General features: G+C 39.0%; 1 protein-coding gene across 3 annotated transcripts in view; it reads right to left on the reverse strand.

Annotated features, from left to right (window-relative positions):
* The window catches only part of CPB2 (carboxypeptidase B2), a 57,967-nt gene extending 36,926 nt beyond the window's left edge, over nucleotides 1–21,041 (reverse strand). For 2 of the 3 annotated variants that reach the window (XM_053563963.1, XM_053563962.1), the window contains exons 1-3: nucleotides 20,899–21,041; nucleotides 2,635–2,710; nucleotides 959–1,083 (exon numbers count right to left, since the gene is read on the reverse strand). In XM_053563963.1, coding sequence (XP_053419938.1) covers nucleotides 959–1,083; nucleotides 2,635–2,710; nucleotides 20,899–20,972 — 275 coding nt within the window. In that variant the 5' untranslated portion in view covers nucleotides 20,973–21,041. The remainder of the gene's footprint in view (nucleotides 1–958; nucleotides 1,084–2,634; nucleotides 2,711–20,898) is intronic. The other variant, XM_053563964.1, reaches the window with a different exon arrangement.
* Between the last annotated feature and the right edge of the window lie 314 nt (nucleotides 21,042–21,355).

A 21,355-nucleotide genomic window follows, 5' to 3' on the forward strand; every position in this document is an offset into this window, starting at 1 on the left:
AAATTTGACTCTGCCATGTTTTAGCTGGTTCACTTTGTGAAATTCATTTATAAATAAAATATTTTTTCCTGCATATAATGGGAATAGTATCTACTTCACAGAATTAAATAAAGAATAAATGATACCATGTACAGAAAAGCTAGAAAACAGTAAACACTTACAGTATGTTACTAATAATTGCTATAGCATATGATCTAAAGGAGACCCATGGCTACACTGAAGACAGCGTGGTCGCGAGGAAGGTGCTAGGCCAGCAAAAGGCCACTGGCAGCTGAGCAATGGCTATGGAGAGGATATGATGAACAGAAGAATCCAGAGAAAGAGGGTGTGGGCTGTGAACAGAAATTGCACCTGATACACTGTTTTAAAAAAATGAAATAATTTAATCCACATAATAGGTGCTACTTTCGATTCTAATCTACAAAACTGAGGCACAAAGAGTTTAATAATGCTGATAGGGCCACACAGGTGGAAGGTGCAGTGCCAGACTCCAACCCGGGATCTGTGAAGAGTCTGAGTACCTGTTAAAATACTTTTTAGTTTGGGCCAAACATTCAGAAACATTTACAACTTTGTGAAGGAAGAATCAGCAAAAGCTAACTGCCTTTCAGCAGCTGCTTTTTCAAGAGATGCTGCAAAGCTGCCTACCAAGGCACCTACCAAAGCCGCCTACCAAGCAAGCAAAACTTTGCTTCCCGAATCTGTACACAGAGTAATAACAGAAGAAGGGACAGTGAGAGGCTCTGTTGATCACTGAGTCTAACCTTCATCACGGACAAGAAACTGAGGTCACAAGAAGTTAAACCAAGTTCACAGAGCTGGAGCTTGGGCTTTGTCACCAGTCTATTTCAGAGACTTCCACGATGCCATGTTTAATGTATTTTATTCCAGGAGGCAATTATACCAGGCCCTAGTCAAATCCACAATAGCCACTCAGCATGTATGGGGTGATGCCTACCTGAATACAATGCTGTTCACATTTAAATGGGCTTTCACATTGCTTACATCAGATGCGTTCACAAAAAAGTGGACTTCTTTTTTCTTCTCAATAATATCAGCTGTTACTGGCTGCCAGAGAACAATCTACAGTTTTAAGGGGAAAAAATTGATAAAAGAAGAGTTGTTCACATCATTCTCATCTGTGGCTAGACCCATACAAGTTATGTCTATGAAGGACTTGAAAGGGACACTTTATGGCCACTGGTTTTCATACTCACACTTAATAATATAAACATTTATTTTGTAGTGAGCTTTTTAAATTCCTCTCTGTAATTTTAGTTGCTAAGGAGAGCCTAGAACGTGTCAGATACTCAGTAAATATTTGATGAGACAATGAATGAATGAATGTATCTATCATTCAGCTATAAAACTAAATGTGTATGTCAGACGTTTAAAAGAAAATGAAATTTTGTCTAGAAAAAAAGTTGATTAAACACTGATTTTATTTAATAAAAATTTCTTCTTCTTATAATTATTATCATGACATTCTTCCTTTTTTAGCAATCTAGTTATGGCCTTTGGGCAATGCCTTCCAATAAGAATTACAGTTTTTTTTATTTTACTGTACTTTTTCACAGCACTTTCACACTCATTTTCTTTGATAATTATAGTAACACTTTGATATAGACTATGCAATTGTTATTTTCATTATTCAGAAGAAGAAATAAAAGCTCATAGCTAACTTTTCTAAAATCATATGACAAGAAGTGACAGAACAAGAACCAGAATTCTAAATCTCTAATGCTTCCTCTCTCTGTGTTTCCCCCTTACCATAGTATTGTGCAAATCAAAATGCATTTAGCTCTGCTTTTGCAAGGAGCCCACTTGAGTGGCGTCCCCAGAGGCTGGCCTTGGTGGTCCACTGGGACCTGAAGCCATGCTGCTCCAGGGCCACAGACTGGCAGTAATTGAGCACTGTGAGTGTGTGAATGCAGGCACATTCAACAAATACGGGGCTCCCAGAACCCATGACTTTGGCTTAAGGACTCACTGCTGGCCTAGCCCAAACTTTCTCACAACTACTCTACAGTCAGAGGGTCTGTGTGTGACATGCTCCTTCCTGCAGCAGTGTCCGAGCTGCACCCGGGTCTAAACGCACTCCTTGCCGTCTCCAGTCCCTCTTCTTTATCTATCACAGGTATCCTCCTAATTGCTTGCCCCTCTATTCTGGCCTTGGCATCTGCTTCTTGATGAACACTAACTAACAAGGAACCATCGGTTTTCTACCATAACATTTGATAACACTTGTCAACTTTCTACACCTTAGACATTCTGGGTCCAAGAGATAAAAGTTTCAGTAAATTTTTCCTTGTGTTTATGTGCATACTCCTTTGTTCAAAACCTTTGTTATATAAGCAGAGTTTATTGAACTTTTGTTACCATAGCATCTTTGTAAGTACACACTTTTCAATTCCAAGGTATTATTATGAAATTAACTAAAAAACCAATAGTACAAATGAAGAAAGTTTGATTTGGGGAACCAAAAAAATCATGTGGTTTGGGGGACGGGGGAAGGGAATGAGTAGAGGAGTTCATACCAGACACACATAAGTCATGCAACATAAAGGAGGGAAGACGGCACCCAATGTTTATTTAAAATGAAACCAAAATAAACACAAATGAAGGAGAAATTACCTCGTATGTTGTAGTAAGATTCTGCAGAACTTGAACTTGCCTAGAGGTTCTAGGAAGAGCAGATAAAACCTGGCCACTGGGAAAAAATGAAACAGAATTTTGATGTGAAAATAAAAGTAAAAATGAAATCCTGGAAAGGGCTTCTAGGTAATTGTAAAAAGGAAACAATTTTTCATTTTATTTTATTTTATTCTCTTTTTAAAAAAATTCAGGTTATTATGGGGGTACATCTGTTTTGGTTAAATAGTTTGCTTTTGTATATTTTAAGTCAAAGTTATAGGTGTGCTCTTCATCCAGGAAGTGTGCAATGTACCTGTTGGGTAGGAATTTACCCATCCCCTTTTCCCCTCCCACCTACTTGAATTTCATTGACTTTTGCTTCCCTATGAACACACAGGTGTTGATCAACTAGTTCCAGTTCAGTATTGAGTACATGTGGTGTTTGTTTTTCCATTCTTGTGACATTTCACTTAGGAGAATGGTCTCCAATTCCATGCAGGTTGTTATGAAAAATACTTGTTACCCTCTTTTTCTTTTTTATGGCTGGGTTGTAGTCCATGGTATACATAGACACATTTTATCAATCCATTTCAGTATTGATGGGCACTTGTGTAGTTCCCATGTCTTTGTGATTGTGAATTGTGCTGCTATGAACATTCGTGTACAAGTCTTTATTTTAAGATGTCTTTTTTCCCCTTTGGGTAAATACCTAGTAGAGGGATTGCAGGATCAGAAAGTTCTTTAAGGAATCTCCAACCTTCCCATAGAGGAAGGTTGTACTAGTTTGCAGTCCCAGCAAGAGTGTATAAGTGTTCCTTTCTCTCTGCATCCATGCCAATATCTATTGCTTTGGGACTTTATAAGGTGAGCCATTCTCACTGGGGATAGATGTATCTCAGTGTGGTTTTGATTTGCACAGGAAACAAAATTTTAAGTGGACAGAGGATCTCACTACAGAGTAGATGTGAAAAGAGAATGTACATTCTCAGTCTTTCTGCTCCTAAGCAATTTTTGTCTTGAATGGAGATCAGTTTGTAGAGTACTTACTTCTTCCTTCTCATTTGTGTGTGTTTTAATTTAAAAAACTAAATATTTAATGGATTAAAATGTTTAAGCTAATCCTATCTTTTTAAATATTAAAATGCGTATGAACCCATCACTACACTTTAAAAAACCCACTTTCATTGGCATCCTGGAGCTCTTTATTTGTTCCACTTCACCTTATTCCCTTTCACATCCCCAAAGGTATCCACTACCCTGAAAGGTTAAATTCTCCCTTTTCCTCATGTCCTTGTTTTTCTTTAGAGCGTGGATCCTTAAACACATATCTGTGCGTATTCTTAAACAATAGACTTAGATCTGTTTAACTTTATAAAAATGGTACGCTATATAAATTCTTCTGAATCTGTTTTTTCCCCTCAATATTGTGTTTTCAAGATTATCATATGTGTTGGGCGGCACCTGTGGCTCAGTGAGCAGGGCGCCAGCCCCATATGCCGAGGGTGGCAGGTTCAAGCCCAGCCCCGGCCAAACTGCAACCAAAAAAAGAAAAAATAGCCGGGCGTTGTGGTGGGCGCCTGTAGTCCCAGCTACTCGGGAGGCTGAGGCAGGAGAATCGCCTAAGCCCAGGAGTTGGAGGTTGCTGTGAGCTGTGTGATACCATGGCACTCTACCGAGGGCAATAAAGTGAAACTCTGTCTCTACAAAAAAAAAAAAAAAAGATTATCATATGTGTTGAAACTTCTAGCCATAGTTCACATGTGGGAGATTTTCCCTCCAAGTGGAATTGCTATTTCATGGGGTATGCACAATTTTTAATTCATAAGACAGTGTCAAATTACTCCTCCATCTTTTTGTATTAATTTATATTGTCAGCAGTAATGGAAAAGACTTTTTATTACTCCTCCTTGCCAACTCCTAATGCTCTCTGACTTTTTAACTTTTCCAATCAAATGATCATGAAATGGAATTTTCTCATAATTAAAATTTTTATTTTCTGACTTAGTAATGAAGTAGAGCTATTTCTTTGTATTCCATCATTGGTCACTGATATTTTTTTTACGTGTTAAGTTTTTTCAAGTCATTTCCCATTTTTTTCTATTAATTTGTTGGTATTTTTGTAGTAATTGATTAGCATAATTTCTTTCTATATTTTAAATACTAAGTCCTTGTCAGTTATATGTATTGTAAATATCTTCTATTCATTTATCATTTGTCTTTTCTCTTTCTTTATGATGTATTTTTATCCACAATTTCCTTCTATGTTCATGTTATTTAGAAACTCTTTCCAAATACCTGGAATATAAAGATATTTTCATATATCCCCTTTACCTGTCTTAAATTTTTAATCTATCTGAGAGTTATTTGTGTGCAGTGTAAAGAAGAAATTGGCTTCCCTGTTTTTCTTCTTATCGTAATGTATTAATTTTCTGGCACTTTCTCCAGGGATATGCATAGATCAAGTTTCCATATTGTTTGACAGAGAAATGCTGGTCTAAGACACCATTGCCTTCTCCTGGACACACAGAAAAATTGCATTTCTGCATTTCTCAGCCCTCTCTGTGGCTGTGGTGAGACCCTCTGCCTGAGTTTTCACCAATGGGAATACCAGGGGTGTGAGGCAGTTGAGAACAGGTGTGACTTCACATGCAGGCACTCTCTCTCATCTTGTGGCTGGAAGCAAGAAGGTGAGTTGCAAATGGAAGCAAACAAGAACTCCAAGTTAGAGAACAGTATCAGTGAGAGCCCCTTGACCTATGTCCATTTGTGATATGAGTGTGAAATTCCTATAGTGTGAATATTTGTGTCCCACCAAAATGTGTATGTTGAAATCCTAACCCCTAAGGCAATGGTTTTAGGAAGTAAAGCCTCTAGCAGGCGATTAGGTCATGAAGTCAGAGCTCTTATGAGTGGGATTTGTGCCCTTACAAAAGAGATCCCTCCTCTTTCCACCTTGCAAGGAAGTAGATGCTGTCTGTGAGGAAGCAGGTACCTTCCCAGACACAGAATCTGCCAATGCCTTGATCTTGAACTTTCAGCCTCCAGAAAGAACTGTAAGTAATAAAGTTCTGTTATTTCTAAGCCACGGAGTTTAAGGTATTTTTGCTATACCAGCCCAGAATTAATCCTTTATAGGGTTAAGTAAAGCTATTTCAGGTTTTATTATTAATATCAATAGTTATTACAAATTATAGCATAGTCAAGGATTATCCTTACTAATATAAGGCTGTCTACTTCTTGGCTACTTGGCTATCCCTTTTGTTCTATTGGTTTATTTCTCTGTCCTTGAGCCAATACTACTCATCTCAGTGACTGTAGCTTCACCTTAAATCTTAACACCTTAGAGTCTTATAGACCAAGCTTCCTTCCTGCTCCTTTTTTTTTTTAAAGCAGGGTCTCATTCTATTGCCCAGGTTAGAGTGTGGCATCATCGTAGCTTACAGCAACTTCAAATTCCTGGGCTCAAGATATTCTCCTGCCTCAGCTTCTTGAGTAGCTTTGACTATAGGCTCACATCACCAAACCTGGTTACTTTTTGATTTTTTTTTTTTTTTAAGAGATGAAGACTCACTACGTGTTCAAGCTGGTCTCAAATTCTTGGCCAAATTTTCCTCCCACCTGGACCTCCCAAAGCACTGGAATTACAGGTCTGAGCACTATGCCCAGCCTATCCCAGAGGTTTTTCAACAGCCTCTTGGTTTGTTCCTTTGCTTTTCCACATAAATTTTAAAAATCAGCTATCATGTTCCATGAACAAATTTTGAATTTTCATTAGAATTATACTAAATCTATAGATTGACTCTTTAGGGACAACTGATATACTAATGATTCTGAATCCTTTTTATCAGGAAATACAGTAGACTTGTCTATTTGTATAGCCCTTTATAATAACCTTCAAAACAGTTTTGTAATTTTATCCATAAAGATGTTGCACATTTAAAAATTATGTCTGTTCTAACAACGTACATCCAGGCTAGCAGGTATGAACCCAGCCCGGCCCGGGACAGCTAAACAGCAGTGACAACTGCAATAACAACAAAATAGCTGGGTGTTGTAGAGGGCGCCTGTAGTCCCAGCTACTTGGGAGGCTGAGGCAAGAGAATCGCTTGAGCCCGAGAGTTTGAGGTTGCTGTGAGCTGTGACACCATGGCACTCTACCCAGGGTAACAGCATGAGACTCTGTCTCAAAAAAAAAAAAAGTTTCCACCATTAGAATGCTTGATGTAGATTTTTTCTTTTTTTCTTTCGAGACAGAGTCTCACTTTGTCCCCCTCAGTAGGATGCTGGGGACAGGCACCTGCCATACCACCTGGCTATTTTTTTTTAGAGACAGGTGTCTCACTCTCTTGCTCAGGCTGGTCTCTGAACTCCTGAACTCAAGCAATCTACCCAGGATTAGAGTGTGAGCCACCGCCTCCAGCCTTGATGTAGGTTTTTGATAAATGTCTTTTATCAGCTTAAAGAAATTCCTTCTGCTCTTTGCTATGAGTGTTTTTCATGAATGGGTGTAAATTTTACATGTTTTTGTAAAACTAGTATATGAATTTTTTGGTTTAATCTCTTAATGTTGTGAATTACATTAATAGATATTTTTTAAAAGATGACACTTAGTTTGTTTTCTCACCCTTGCTTTATAATATTTCTTTCTACTTTGTAACTCTTGGGTTGGAAGGAGTTATTAGTAATTCTTGCACAGCCAAAGCAATAGATTAATGTGACTCAACTTGGATTTACTTTATTTTCATATACCACTTACTCAGGAAGGAAAGAATTTCTTAATACATTTTATCATATCTGCAGCTTTCCCTCCAGATTGCAGGTGAGAACTATTTTAGATGAAGAGAGAGAAGGAGCAGAGAGGTGAGGGATTGAAGGTATGTGGACTCTTTTTTTTTTTTTTTTTTTGAGACAGAGTCTCATAATGTCACCCTCGGTAGAGTGCTGTGGCATCACAGCTCACAGCAACATCAAACTCTTGGGCTTAAGTGATTCTCTTGCCCTAGCCTCCCAAATAGCTGGGACTACAGGAACCGGCCACAATACCCAGCTATTTTTTGTTTCTGTTGTCATTGTTGTTTAGCTGGCCCAGGCCAGGTTCAAACCCGCTAGCCTTGGTGTATGTGGCTGGTGCTGTAACTACGGGCGCTGAGCCTGGACTCTTGTTATCAAACATAATATTACCAGATTTTACACATCTCTGTGTAATTTCATAAGAACTATTTTAATTTAAATTAAAATTAAGCTATATTGGTGCCATTTGCTAAAGGGGAGCTTTTTTTTTTTTAAAAAACTTAATGAGGTTTCTTTTTTTTTTTTTTGCAAACAAACGTTGCCCTTGAAATATGAAGATGAATCTCTTTTCAATCAGAAAGAAAATGCTTTTCTCTTGCTTTATTTAAAACTAATCTTAAACTTTTGTTTCCAATAAAGTTAGAGAAAAAGGGACCAGATATCCCCTCCTTTCTGAAACAACTAAAAAACTGGACAAAACATACGAAGCAACGGCAGCCAAGACATTGGACAACAGCAACATGATGGTTAAACCTTATGTGATAGCCTGGAGTGGATCCTGGAACAGAAAAAGGACAGAAAAACTGCTGAAATCCAAATGAAGTCTAGAGTTTAGTTAATAGTAAGGCACCAGAGTTGTTTTCTCAGCTTTGAAAAATATATCATGGTAATGTAAGATGTTTATATTAGAGTACACTGGGTGAAGGATATATAGTTGTATTATCTTGGCAAATCTTCTATACATCTAAAGTATTCCAAATAAAAAAAGTTATTTTAAAAATCCTTATACCAAGAGCTCTAGAAGCACAAAAGAGATTATGATTATTTCTATTTGTCATTATTAGCAAAGGGGTCATAGAAGAGAGGGTAAGACTGGGTAAGAAAGAGTATCTGAGGGCGTGAAAAGGCCCAATGGCAAGACTCAAAAGAGCACTGCTGGGGAAATGGCACTTGTTCATGTCTCCACCTGCAGGATGCAGGGGTGAGGGCAGGAAAAGAATGGCAGCTGAGCAGAAGTGCATTTGGAAAGTTTTGTTAGTTCTCCTCCAGAGAAGGTTTTGAATGGATTCTGAGAAATTTGGACTTCATCTTGCAGGCAGTTAGGTTAAGAAAGTGACATAATTTGAGTTGTGACTTACATGAAAAACTTTGATTACAGGATGAAGGATGGTTTTATTTCTAAAATCCTGACTAAAGAATTATAAATTCTGGAAATAAGCCATTGGAGACTCGATTATCAGAAGAGAGGAAAAGTGGCTTATGGAAACTGTAGACTTGGATATTTTAAATCAATCTCCGGTATACATGTAGCATAAAATATTCTATCAGTGCTTATGGACACATGTTCAAGGATGTGTATTGTAGCATTATTCATACGTGAATGCTTCTCAGTAACAGACTTGATGCATGGTGGTGGTGTCTCCACGTTCTAGAATGGTTTCAGTTGTTATACAGAATGAGTTTGATAACAGCTGACTTGAATGCTTGAGAAGCATTGACATGATGTATTGAAGGAAAGAACCAAGATGTGGAGAACTATGAAATTTGAGCCTATTTTTAGAAAAAAATGAGAAAGAAAAAGAAACACTATATATGTTAAAAGCAAGAGAAAATTATGAATAAATAAAACTTAACGTTGATTTGGAGGATGAGGAATGGCAACTACAGGATTGGGTGGGGGAGCAAATAAGATTATTTTTTAAAGGAAACTATCTAATGTGCTGATAGGAGATATGATAGTCAACTAATGTAAAATTATACAGAGGGATATATTAAATGCATAGAGAATGCACGAAAGAGTGATCACCCAAATATTAAAGATAGTTTCTCAGGGTATTGAAATTTTGGTGTTTTTCTCTTTAATTTTATGGTTTTTAATATTATTTACTTTTCAACCAAAAAGAAGTCTTATTCTTTTATTTATTCAGGCAAAAAAAAATCTATAAAAAAACTACTTTGTTTGTGGGTGTGGTAGCAAATGTCTGTAGTCCCAGCTACTCCGGAGGCTGAAGCAGGAGAATTGCTTGAGCACAGGAGTTTGAGTTTAAGAGTGCACTATGACACCTCTGTATTCCTGCCTACGCACCTGAGCGAGAACTTCTCTGAAAAGGAAAAAGAAAAAAAGGCTACTTTGTGAAAAAGCCACTTCCAGACTTCTTCTCAATAATGCTGATGACTCTCTCACCTCATCAGCACCATTTCTTTTTGTTTTAATAAACAGAATGTCCTCTGGGCCCACCAAGTGGAACAAAGTCACCCAGTGGGTTTTCTAACCTTAAACATATTTTCATTCTAGTACATGTATGCCCCATTCTATAAATCTTTTGATCTATTTTTTATCATCTGCCACATCAATTTTGACATTTCTAGTTCACCTAGTACAGATCACTACTTTCTTCAAGCTTCCAAAATCCATCCTAGCAGCATGATAGTACCACCAACCAAATACCTAACTAGAATATGAAACCCTGTAGCCTGGGCAAGTTACATGCCCAGCACTTCCACAACCAGGTTATATTACAACTTTACCCTAATTATTGGTTTGGAGGCCAGGAGGTGACAGTGAAGGCTGACCACAGGACATGCCATTATGGAACTAAGTCCTTGACAGCAGGGACATGAGGCAGTCAGATCTCTACATAATAGATGCCAGATGGCAAGGCTTAACTACCACTATGTTGAGAACACTTATTATAATGAGGGGTAAGGTCAGAGCAGCATCCAGAGGGACATGGCCTTCAGAAAGCTTTGGAGTTAGTTAAGAGAAGACAGAGTTCTCAAGGACGAGATAGATGAGCAGCCAACAAAAGTATTGCTCAATCTTTACAATCAAAATAAATCAGGGATGGATAATAAGAGAGGCTGAGGACAGCTATTCCATCAAAATTCATAATCCATTGCTCAGTTTCCAGACCTGAGCAAGTTCTTATATTCAGAATTTCTTGCCTGAAGGAAGGTCCCCATGAAAGAAGACCCTGCAACAATATATAAAGTATCTAAAAGGATCTTGACTCCTGCAGTCCCATCCCAGTGAGAACAATGGTGATTTGCTCAGGTAACTGCATTCTGGGGAAATGGTATTTTGAGTTCTGTTGGATACAGGGTGCAAGTTGACATTAGAACTTGGGGATCCAGAGTCTTAGCTTCAGTCTAGTTCAGAGGAGTGAACTGTGTCCATGGATTCCCCCTTGATCATTTTCCTGAACCCAAATATATGATTGAAATGGACACACTAGATAATTGGCAGAACCTCTACATTGGTTTCTTGCCTGTAGGGTAAGAGCTATCATAGTGGGAAAAGCCAAAAGGAAATCTCTAAAATTGCCAACTCTCCCTGCTAAGATAGCAACATGGGGGATGGCAGATATCAGTACCACCCTTAAAGACCTAAAGGATGCACAGATAGTGGTTCCCACCAAATCCACATTTAATTTGCTACCTGGTTGCCACAAACCCAGATGGATCCAGGAGGATGACAGTGGACAACAAAACTCAACCAACTAAGGGTCTCCATCACAGCCACTGTGCTGGCTTTGGCGTCTTTGCTGGGGCAGAGCCTCAAGAGAATGGTATTAAGCCCTTAGCTGTCCATCCCTGCCAGAACAAAGCCTCAGAAGCAGATAACATCCATTTTAGACAGACACCGGTTTATATTTACAGTCTTGTTACAGCTTTAATTAACTTGTTTAGTCTCTGTGACAATTCAATCTAAAGGGAACTAGCCTGTCTGGACAGCCAGTCCTCTGTATCAATGACATCATGTTAATACTGAGCTAGATGAGCAAAAAGTGGCAAGTACATTGGAGGCAGGGGCCTGTCACATTACAGAAATTTTAGGGGTCTAGTGTCCTGGGATAAGCTGGGACATCCCCGGTGAAATAAAGGGCAGATGATTTCATCTTGTCTCCAGTGACAAAGAAGGGAGCACACTTCTTAGTAGATCTCTTGGATGCTGAATATGCCTCACTTGGAAACACTGCTTCAGCCCATCTATTATCCCTAACCTGAAAAGCTACCATCTTTGTGAAAAGGCAAGAGCAGAAAGGTTCAAATTTTGGTACCCTGTCCCAGCTACTTGGGAGGTTGAGGCAAGAGACTCATTTAAGCACAAGAGTTTGAGGTTGCTGTGAGCTATGACAGCATAGCACTCTACTGAGAGCGACAAAGTGAGACCCTATCTAAAAAAGAAAAGAAAAAAAAAAAGAAATCCTGCTGCTTGGGCCATATGACCTGGCAGACCATATGGGATGAGTGGTGAGAATACACCTTCTTTTGGGGGGCCGGGGAAGGTTGTAGTGAGGCTACTCACAGCATAATTTTATCCTCGAACTACAGCCTCGAACTCCTGGCTCAAGGGATTCTCCTGTCTCAGCCTTCTGAATAGTTGGGAATTCAGGCACAGGCCACTGCTTAGAACACACCTTTTGAAAAATAGTTCCTGGCATGCTACTGGGTCCTGGTAAAGATAAGAAGCCTGACCATAAGACAAGTGGTCATGGGGCTAGCCCTGTTCAGTATGAGCTGGGTTCTGTTATACTCGCTATGGTAAGCAGAATGATGCCCCTGCCCCGAAAAGAGTCCATGTCCTAATCCCTAGAATTTGTGAAGTGTTTGCCTTACATGGTAATATGTAATACATTTTGAGATGGGGGAGATTATGGTGGATTATCTGGGTAGGCCCAAAGTCATCACAGAGATCTTTCAAAATGGAAAAGGAAGGCAGAAGGAGATTTGACTATGGAAAAGGAGGACAGAGTGATTCAGTGTGAAAAGGACTTGACTTGCCCTTGGTGACTTTGAAGCTGGGGAAGAGGCTACAAGCCAAATGAGGGTGGCATCTAGAAGCTAGAAAAATAAGAACATGGATTTTCCTCAAAAGTCTCCAGAAAAGAAAGGTTGAAAAAGGCTGGATGACATCAAGTGGCCAAGTCATTTTATTTATGTAGTTATATAATGCCTATTCTGTTATAAGTGTTCCCTGTTAGGTATTAATCTGTGATGCAAACATCTTCACATGTTCTGTCCATTCCCATGGTTCCATCCACATGCCTCATTCATTATCCAGCCTCTTTGTCCCCAATTTTCCAGTATTTCTTCTTCCAGGCTCTTGACCAGCCAGTCTAATCATCTGCCACTGGCTGTGGATCCTGCCTATTCTAACCTTGGACAACTTCTTGTGCTGAGATGCACAACTGAAGCTCTGCCTTTTGGGGAAGATTCTGCTCTCTGCTATTTTCCAGTCACCCCTGAGTTCCTATGAAGTTGGACAATTAAGTTTTCAAACTCATCCTAGAAAAAATGCTATATTCCTCATTGCTGAATATCACTGTGGTCACCTTTGAAATACTCCTGTTGGTCAACTGGGGGAAATAAGTCCTCAGTTCTAACACTGGGACAAATCTCAGAGCACAGTAGTGGTAAGCTTCCTTCAATTACACTTTCGCAGCTGGTGACCTGAGAGGTATATTCTCATGGGTGTCCATTAACTGATCATTAGGGTGTCCACATGTGACTATTGGGAGAGGCACTGGTGTGACTGTCTGATGGGTGACATGTGGCTCTGAGCTACCTACTCATGCAGCTCTCTCAAATTCTCTGGCCCAGCTTGTGCCTGATCCCAGATGGACCACTTCCATCTTAAGATGGAGTGCTCATGAGCCCACCCAACCTCATGACATGGTACAGGTGTTGTTTCCTATCCCTGCTATAACAAATTATCAGAAGGCTAGTGGCTTAAAACAACACAAATTGATCTTTAGTTTCTATGGTTTAGAATTTCAAACTGGGTCACAATAAGCTGACACAAAGAGCACATAAACAGAATAGCCATGGTGGCAGGGATGCAGCTATGCATGGGTCCAACAACCGGAACTCTTCTCATCAAGCTAGTTTTGCTGCTGCCAAGTATCTGTCTAACCTGCCAGCAGCAAAGACCAAAGTTGAGCCCCGTGAATCAGCACCATTCCTCAAGGAGACCAATCAACCACTTGGTGACAAATTGACTACATCTGTCCTCTTCTACTCTGGATGTGGATTTGCCTCACTGCTCACAGAACCACAGGCAGCATCACCATGTAAGGGCTTACAGAGAGTCCAGTTCACTGATACAAGATCCCACTAACATCATTATCAGATCAAGCCATACAACAGGGGAGGTGCAGATATTGGCACATTACTATAGAATCCACTGTGCCTATCACATACCACACCACCTGGCGGCTGCTGACACAGCATTTGGAATGGCTTGTTGAAGGACTAATGATGTAGTAGCTTGGGAAATTGCAATATCCTCTGGGATATAGTGCACACTTAAAGTCAATTATCATATGTTATGCTGTGTCCTTACTAGATTGAACACATGGTTCCAGAAACCAAGCTTGAGTGGCTCCATTTGCCATCATTCCCTGTGAGTCACTTGGATGACTAGGATGAGTTGGATGTCATCCAAGTAGATTTAAATTTGTACTTTAAATCTACAAATATAGTTCTGTATATTTAAAAGTTCTGGTTTCCAGAGGAGAAATGCTTCCACAAGGGGCATAACAAGGGTCTTACTAAACTGAAGGCTGTTACTGCTACCCGATTATTTCCATGTCTTCATGCCGATAGCTCATCTGCTCCAGTTACTATGCTGTAGAGACAATTGACCTTGATCATCATCAGGACACTGGGGACTGCAGCTACACAGTGGGTGTGGTATGGGAGTATATGCTTAGCATCCAGGTATATATGTTTAGGGATTCTGTAACACTCCTCTGTCCAATTTTGATGTATACAGACACGTGCAGCAACCATGGCCTAAGAGGGAACTGTGATTGGGGCTCAGACCCTTGGGGGTTGAGGGTGTGAGCCATCTAACCAGGTAAACTACCTGCACAAGAACAGGTGCTAGCCAAGGATGAAGGGAAAACAAAACAGGTGGTAGAGAAGGGGAAGGCAAGGATTAATGATGGTCTCAAGACTAGTTTTAGCTGTGGAGGCTGTCTGTGGTTTATCTCACTTATGTTCCTCTAGGAAAAGAAAACAACTAGAATCCCAGAGGAGCCACTCCCAAATCTCATCTCATGAATCAAATTGGTCTGAGTGGCACCAAGGTAGACTATAACAGATGTCCTGTTATGCTGTCCAGATCTTCATCCAGGATGAACTCTCATTTCCTCAGCTTCTGGGAGAGCTGGCAGCTGATACCGTTACCTGAATCCCTTTCTAGGATTTTCTCTTGACTGAAGAGGGTTGTGTTGCCCAAGGTTATGCCCCCTCCCATATACAGTTCATAGCTGATCACTAATAAACAGTGGTTTCAAAGGCATACCAGCTTGCCCCAATTTGGGACAACTATGCCAGCCAGCCCAGCTTCAAAGCTCCCTGTAGGAGCAGCTGAGACCTTTGTTGTGGCTGCATCAATTCTCCTTCCTTCACTCCACCACAGATGTTGATTCTGAGATCCCTTTCCAGTAAATTTCCTATGTGCAAATCTTCCTGTCCAAATCTGCTTCCTGGGGAACTAACCTACAACAGATACAAATGCCTACCATGTGAAATGACAGATTAAGTGTGACATGAGTGGTATAAATACTCTGCTACAGGGATACAAAATCATTTCTGGCAGAGGTGGTAAGTCAGACAATGGAGATATTCTGAGTTGGACTTCTGAGATAGGTATTATTTGATAGGTGGAGGGGAAATAAAGTGGCATAAGACTAAGATAGGTAGAATTTTGATAAATGAATTGGTGATGAAATGGCATAAATGCACAAGTGAAAAAATAAAATCAGCTCCAGGAAAGCAAGTGATACAGGTGGACAGGAAGATGGGGTCTACGTTGAGATGTACCAGAAAATAAAGCCAGGATGAATGACAGGCGAGAGCCTGTTCATAAGGGTCTTAAATGCTGGGGTTAGGATTGTGGTCTTCATTTACCAGGTGGTTGGGTACCATATTGAGAACTTAAGCAAAAAAGATGGAAAACTCAAAGCTCTATATTGATGTGAAGTGTAAGAATTAATATAATGAAAACATTATAATTTTAGAGTAAACTTGCTAAGAAGTTGAGCTAACAATGAGATGGAGAGCAAGGAGCTCTCCATTATTTAAATAGAGGCTGAATTTCAATTCGTGTTGACCAGAAGATAAGATTTTGGGGGACTTTTCTTCTTTCTCACTGATATTTACTAACTTGGATGTTGTGCTAAGTGCTTTATGACATTTGTATTTAATTCTTACAAGGCAGTATGGTGGGGAAACTGTTACATTGAAAATAATAAAGATGTCAAGTGAACAGTGCTAAATAAAGAACAATCGAGTGTACTAAAGGAGGAGAAGTACCAAAGTTAGTCAACAGAAGGAGAAAAAAAGAAATGTAAGAGTAAAAAATATATTATGCAAATGGCCTCTTTCTTAAGGAGAAAATGTTGAGGAGCAAAATTATAAGGTTAAAATTCACCACAAATATATTGACATGTTGAAGTTCAACTTGCAATGAACTGGCCTCTTCGTATATTGGACTTGACAGAAGTGCTAACAGAATAGGCAATGTGATAAATAAAAACGGGATCGCTTTGTGTAGAATTTATAATGTTTGAAAACTGGTTGTATGATTCTGCACCTTACTCAGGGAGAGGCTATGAAAAGCAGTCAGAGTGGAAATAAGATTTGTAAAGATTTTTTTTGGAGTAAATTATTCATTCTGTAAGTCTGTACCCTCCCCAAAGGGATGAAGTTTGGGTTGCTAATCCCTTCCTAAACCTAGCAGAGAGAACTTCCAGGAGACAATGGGAGAGTTTAATGTCCCTAAGGTTAAAGATACAAGGCTGGTGCCTGGCTTGCCCTGGAGAAAGCTGAACTTGCTTGTGGCTGGTCTTCAGTCAGCTAGGTAGTAATTACAATCAAAGGAAGAAACACTTCACATTAGGTAGTTATAACACAGATGCTGCCCAATAGGGCCACCTAAAGAGATGGTGGGATCTCAGCAGCAAGAACACAGCGGCAGAAGCAAGATTCCTAAGGGTGAAGGATGGAGTCACAAGTAGCCACCTAGATAGAAAAGTAGGTAATCTCTATGCTGGTCCAGACAATTCCCCAACACAGGGTCTCACACAACTCTAAGAATTTAAAACTCAAGAAAAAGACAAAGGAGTGTGTGAAAGAGTTAGGAAAATTGTTTTCCTATGGCATAAGGATGCTTCCATAATGAGTCCTTACATATCAAACTACAATCTAATGTATGAATACTTTGTGTGTGTGTGACAACTAGGTGAGTCTCAGCCAATCACAGTGGGCAACAAAGGAAAACTGAGCTGCAAGTAACCAAGCAACTTCCGTACCTCACTTTCATTTTCTTTCCATAAGTGCTGCCTGTCCACCTTGCTGAGCAGAGCTCTGAACCCTGATACACAAGTTGTTCTTTGCTCAGTTGAACTCTGTTAAATTTAATTCATCCAGAGTATTTCTTTCAACAACAAAGATTGAGATATTCGAATAATACCTTTGTTAGAACTGACATTCTAATTTCTGAATTGAGGCTGTTTATATTTTTAACATGATCCAATGACTGTCAATTACTTAAGAGTGGGCTGAAAAGCCATAGAATTTCCTGACTTTCTATACAAAAGCAGGAAACATAGAAAGCCATGGGGCAACATGAGGTGAAAAATGAAGATCTGAATTTTTGTTTGTGAATGAACCAGGATTCAGATATGTATCTGCCTATAATGAATTCCCCCTCACCCCGATGCATAAGGACCTTCACAGGGTACAGATAGTATCAAATATTTTCAATGTTTGATATTATTTGGTTAAAATATAATGGTATTCTCATTCCTTTCTTCAAACAAAAAAGTTTTGATCTGAATAATATAGTTACAGTGTTTACACAATAGCCATTTGAGAAAAAAAAAAAAAGCTTGCATCAAAAATAGAATGGAAAGTACAAGCACAAGGAAATAACAGATCACTTTACACAAGAAGTAAAGTGAGGCTCAGAGAAGAGGAGTGATTGGTCCAAGTCTGTTTGGCTAGTCAGCAGCAGAACTGGGATTCCAGACCAACTCTCCAGATCCTAAGGTTTTCTTATTTTATATTCACGACTATCCTAGCAAGATTGTGAGCTTTTAATACCAATGCAACACTGCCTCTGTTCCTTCTCTTCTAAGGATTATGATTACAGTTATACTCATCAGTGTCTGTTTGATACTAGTACTATGCTTTATAGGAGCAAGTTCACACTCGTCATAGTTGTGAAAGATGATTGTGAATTGAGAAAGCGAGGGCCCTTTGAACAATGAAACATAGCCTGAGGCTGTAATTTTGTTTTATACATTACAGCGTTTTAAGGCCCCTGGTGGCCAGTTCTTTGAGATGAAAATAATTCATCATTAGGAGCTAAGTAAAAGAGCATAAGCTCGTCTCTAGGTAGCCAGATAATATCTGAGGTCAATAAAGGAACACTTCCCGTGTTCTAATAATAATTCAGAACCTCTTTATCCTCAATCCTCCTCCAGTTGCTTTTTCCTTTCCTTCTTTTCTTCCTGCTTTTCCTCGCTTCTTTCCAAATAGCCTGGGCTGATAGGCAGCACTTAGGTAATCATTGCACAGTACAATTAATGTCTCTGTTTACAAGATTCTTGCTGGTATTTTAGTTTTACTCTGTGTAGTGTTTAGCCTTAAAAACAAGTAAATGTGGAGTGTTTTTTTCTTTTTGCTGACTTTCTCTTTGGCACATGGTATTCATGCCTTTGAAACTTTGTGTTGTTGTTGTTGTTCTAGGGCATTTCACGGATGAGATTTATCAAAGTGCTCCCACAAATCAACTGCTAAAAGATTGCCTGAATACAAACTGTTATTAGGAAAATGATCACGACAAAAAAACAATAACAGAGAATAGCTTTAGGAAAAGTCAGTTCTCTTTAGAAGGGTTTATATTCTTGCTCCCAGAAATAATTTATCAAAGTCTGTCGCTCTGAATGAAATTAGATTTCCTTTATAGCTCAGTGATAGGCTATTCCTAAAAAAGCAAAGCTCAGAAGCATGGTAAAAAAAAAATTATTTTTACCCACAGAAAGGAAAGTTTGCAATGTTATTTCTAGAAGGAATGGGAACCAGGATTCAGATATGTATCTGCCTATAATGAATTCCCCCTCACCCCCATGCATAAGGACCTTCACAGGGTACAGATAGTATTAAATATTTTCAATGCTTGATATTATTTGGTTAAAATATAATCGTATTCTCATTCCTTTCTTTAAGCATAAGTATCAATCAGGTTGAAGAATATAAGCTGAAGCAAATCATAGTAAGAAAACCCAACATGAGGCAATTTTCTCACTCATTTTTTCATTGTTTTCCTTTTGTCTATTTCCCTAATTTGCATTGTATTTAGTCCCACTAAGCTGCTATATACTTACTCATTTTGAGGAGATGTGGGAAAGCTTTTAGTGTGTCTGGCTGAGTTATCTTATCCAGGAGTTTAGGTCACTCTGTGACGAAGATGGTGGGGAGGGTCTGCAGTCTGCAGTGAATCCACCCGCCCACATCAGGCTGGAGACAGCCAGTGCTGACAATGCTTATGTGGGGCTGACACTGAGGTCAAGTTTAGAACTGCTAGTATGGAAGGACTGTGACATTGAACCTCCAGTCCAGGCCTCCAGACTATATTCAGAACTGACTGTCTTCTCCAACTTGCTGTGACTAAATCTGACCTCCCTTCACATTGGCATTCTTCTTAAATTTCTAGATTTTTTTAGACGTAATGCTGTGCAGTGCAAAAAACTAAAATGAGGCTAAAGGAGGTTCAAATCGAAATTCTACGCATATTGCTTGATCTTAGGCAAATGATTTACTTTTCCTGAGGCTCTGTTTCCTCCTCTGTAAATTGTCGGTAAAGATGCCTAGAGTGTAGAATTGTAAGGATTTAAACAAATAACATTTCTAAGTGCCTAGGTCTTGGAAATGTACACACATAGGGCAAACACAGGTGATTAAATAACCAAAGGTGTCCTCCCTTCCCCTTCACTGTCAATATTACTTGCCTTGATTGTAGTAATCCAGGTGAACATGTTGATATCAACTTTCTTCCTTCCCTCCCCCTTTCCCTTAATTAAAGCCAAACATGAAGTTATGGAATATCTGAACTAGCAAGAATCTTAGAATCACATTCTTCTGATTTAGTGATAAAATACAGAGACCTAAGTCATCAATTATTCTAGCAATTTTGGCCCTGTTGTCAGTTAAATTATAACCATTATTTGATGATAGAATTTGTTTCTTGACACTTGAAAGTCATATTGAAAACAAAAAGAATCAACCTAATACAATTAGTTCAGGAATCATGAGTAAACACAGCTTCAGGTTCATAACTCAAGGTCCATTTTCTGAACTATTGTCCTATGGTTATTTATAATTCAAAAAAAATTTCAGTAGAATTTTCCCTGTCTCTGATATGTTCCTTTGCCCATGGCTTTTCTTTTTTTCTTTTTTTTTTTTTTTTGTCTTTGTAATTCACTATTGCAAGGGAAAGGATCAGTCTCAGAGCTAATTGAAGAAGAAAGCGGCCATAGAAACAAAGAGAAAAATAAGATGATTCCTGAGGAAACTATTTCAATTACTAAAATCCTCCAAACTGAGTAGTTAATAAATTACAGCGTACGTGTACCCTGGAACTATTCACTCCATGTGTTACATATGCCATGGTATGACTTCATTTGTGTTCTTCATAGTTTATAGAAGAAAATCCTAAGGGAATCACTGTACTAAGCAAAGAGTTAGATACGTTCATATATGTGCTCTTTATAACACAACTTTGCTTGCTTTCATATATAACCATGCATGACTCAAACCTGCCTTTACCTTTCCTCCCTCCCTGTGTTCCATGTACAAACGAAAACAAATGATCCATAGGTAACATATTTTATATGTGAAGACAGGAAAAAACATAAATCATGTGACAGGTTGGGGTATAAATAATTACTTTCATCAAAGATTCCATTTCCTTAATCTCCATAGCCACTTGAATACACATAACATTTGGGGTTCACTCAGTAATAATAATACAGCCAGAAAAGAAAAAAGACCCCATCGGTAGGAAGAGCCTATTATACTGAAATTCATTGATTTGTCAGGGCAACTTGGAAAGTTTTTGAAAGAGCTGGCCTTCAAACTTTAGCGTTTGTTCCCTAGCCCAGTGCACTGAGTTGATTTGCTCCGAGGCTGACACGTGTAGAAGCTGGCCCACCACAGTCTAAGATTCCACTGGGTTACCTCTGGAACGTGAAGACATGCTGCTCACAGGAGAGGATGATGGCTACAAGGACTCCAAAGCTGCAAAACTTCATCCCAACAGCAATAGTCGGTATAAGAAATTACTCTGAAGAGAAAGGTCCAAACAGTTGATTGCATAAGAGTCTTTTTTTTACACGCTGGTTAAAATATAACAGCATGTTCTCACTCATTCTTGTTGACCAATGAATCCACTTAGCTTCCCTCTGCACTCTCCAAAAGAGAAATGCACATTTGTTTAATTGGATTATTGTTTGATAACTGAATCCTCAAAAAGAATATGGTAAGAGTTGTTCTTAGTTTAGACTATACAGAGAATGTTTAACTTGTCAGGGAAGATAAGGTCAGGAATAAAAAGACAAGTAATATAGCAAGATCCAAGATCTCATCTGGTTTGTTGAAGAACCACAGCCATAGAATATTGACTAATGGGTCATAG

Source organism: Nycticebus coucang, chromosome 15, assembly GCF_027406575.1.
Source record: "Nycticebus coucang isolate mNycCou1 chromosome 15, mNycCou1.pri, whole genome shotgun sequence".
Taxonomy (NCBI): domain Eukaryota; kingdom Metazoa; phylum Chordata; class Mammalia; order Primates; family Lorisidae; genus Nycticebus; species Nycticebus coucang.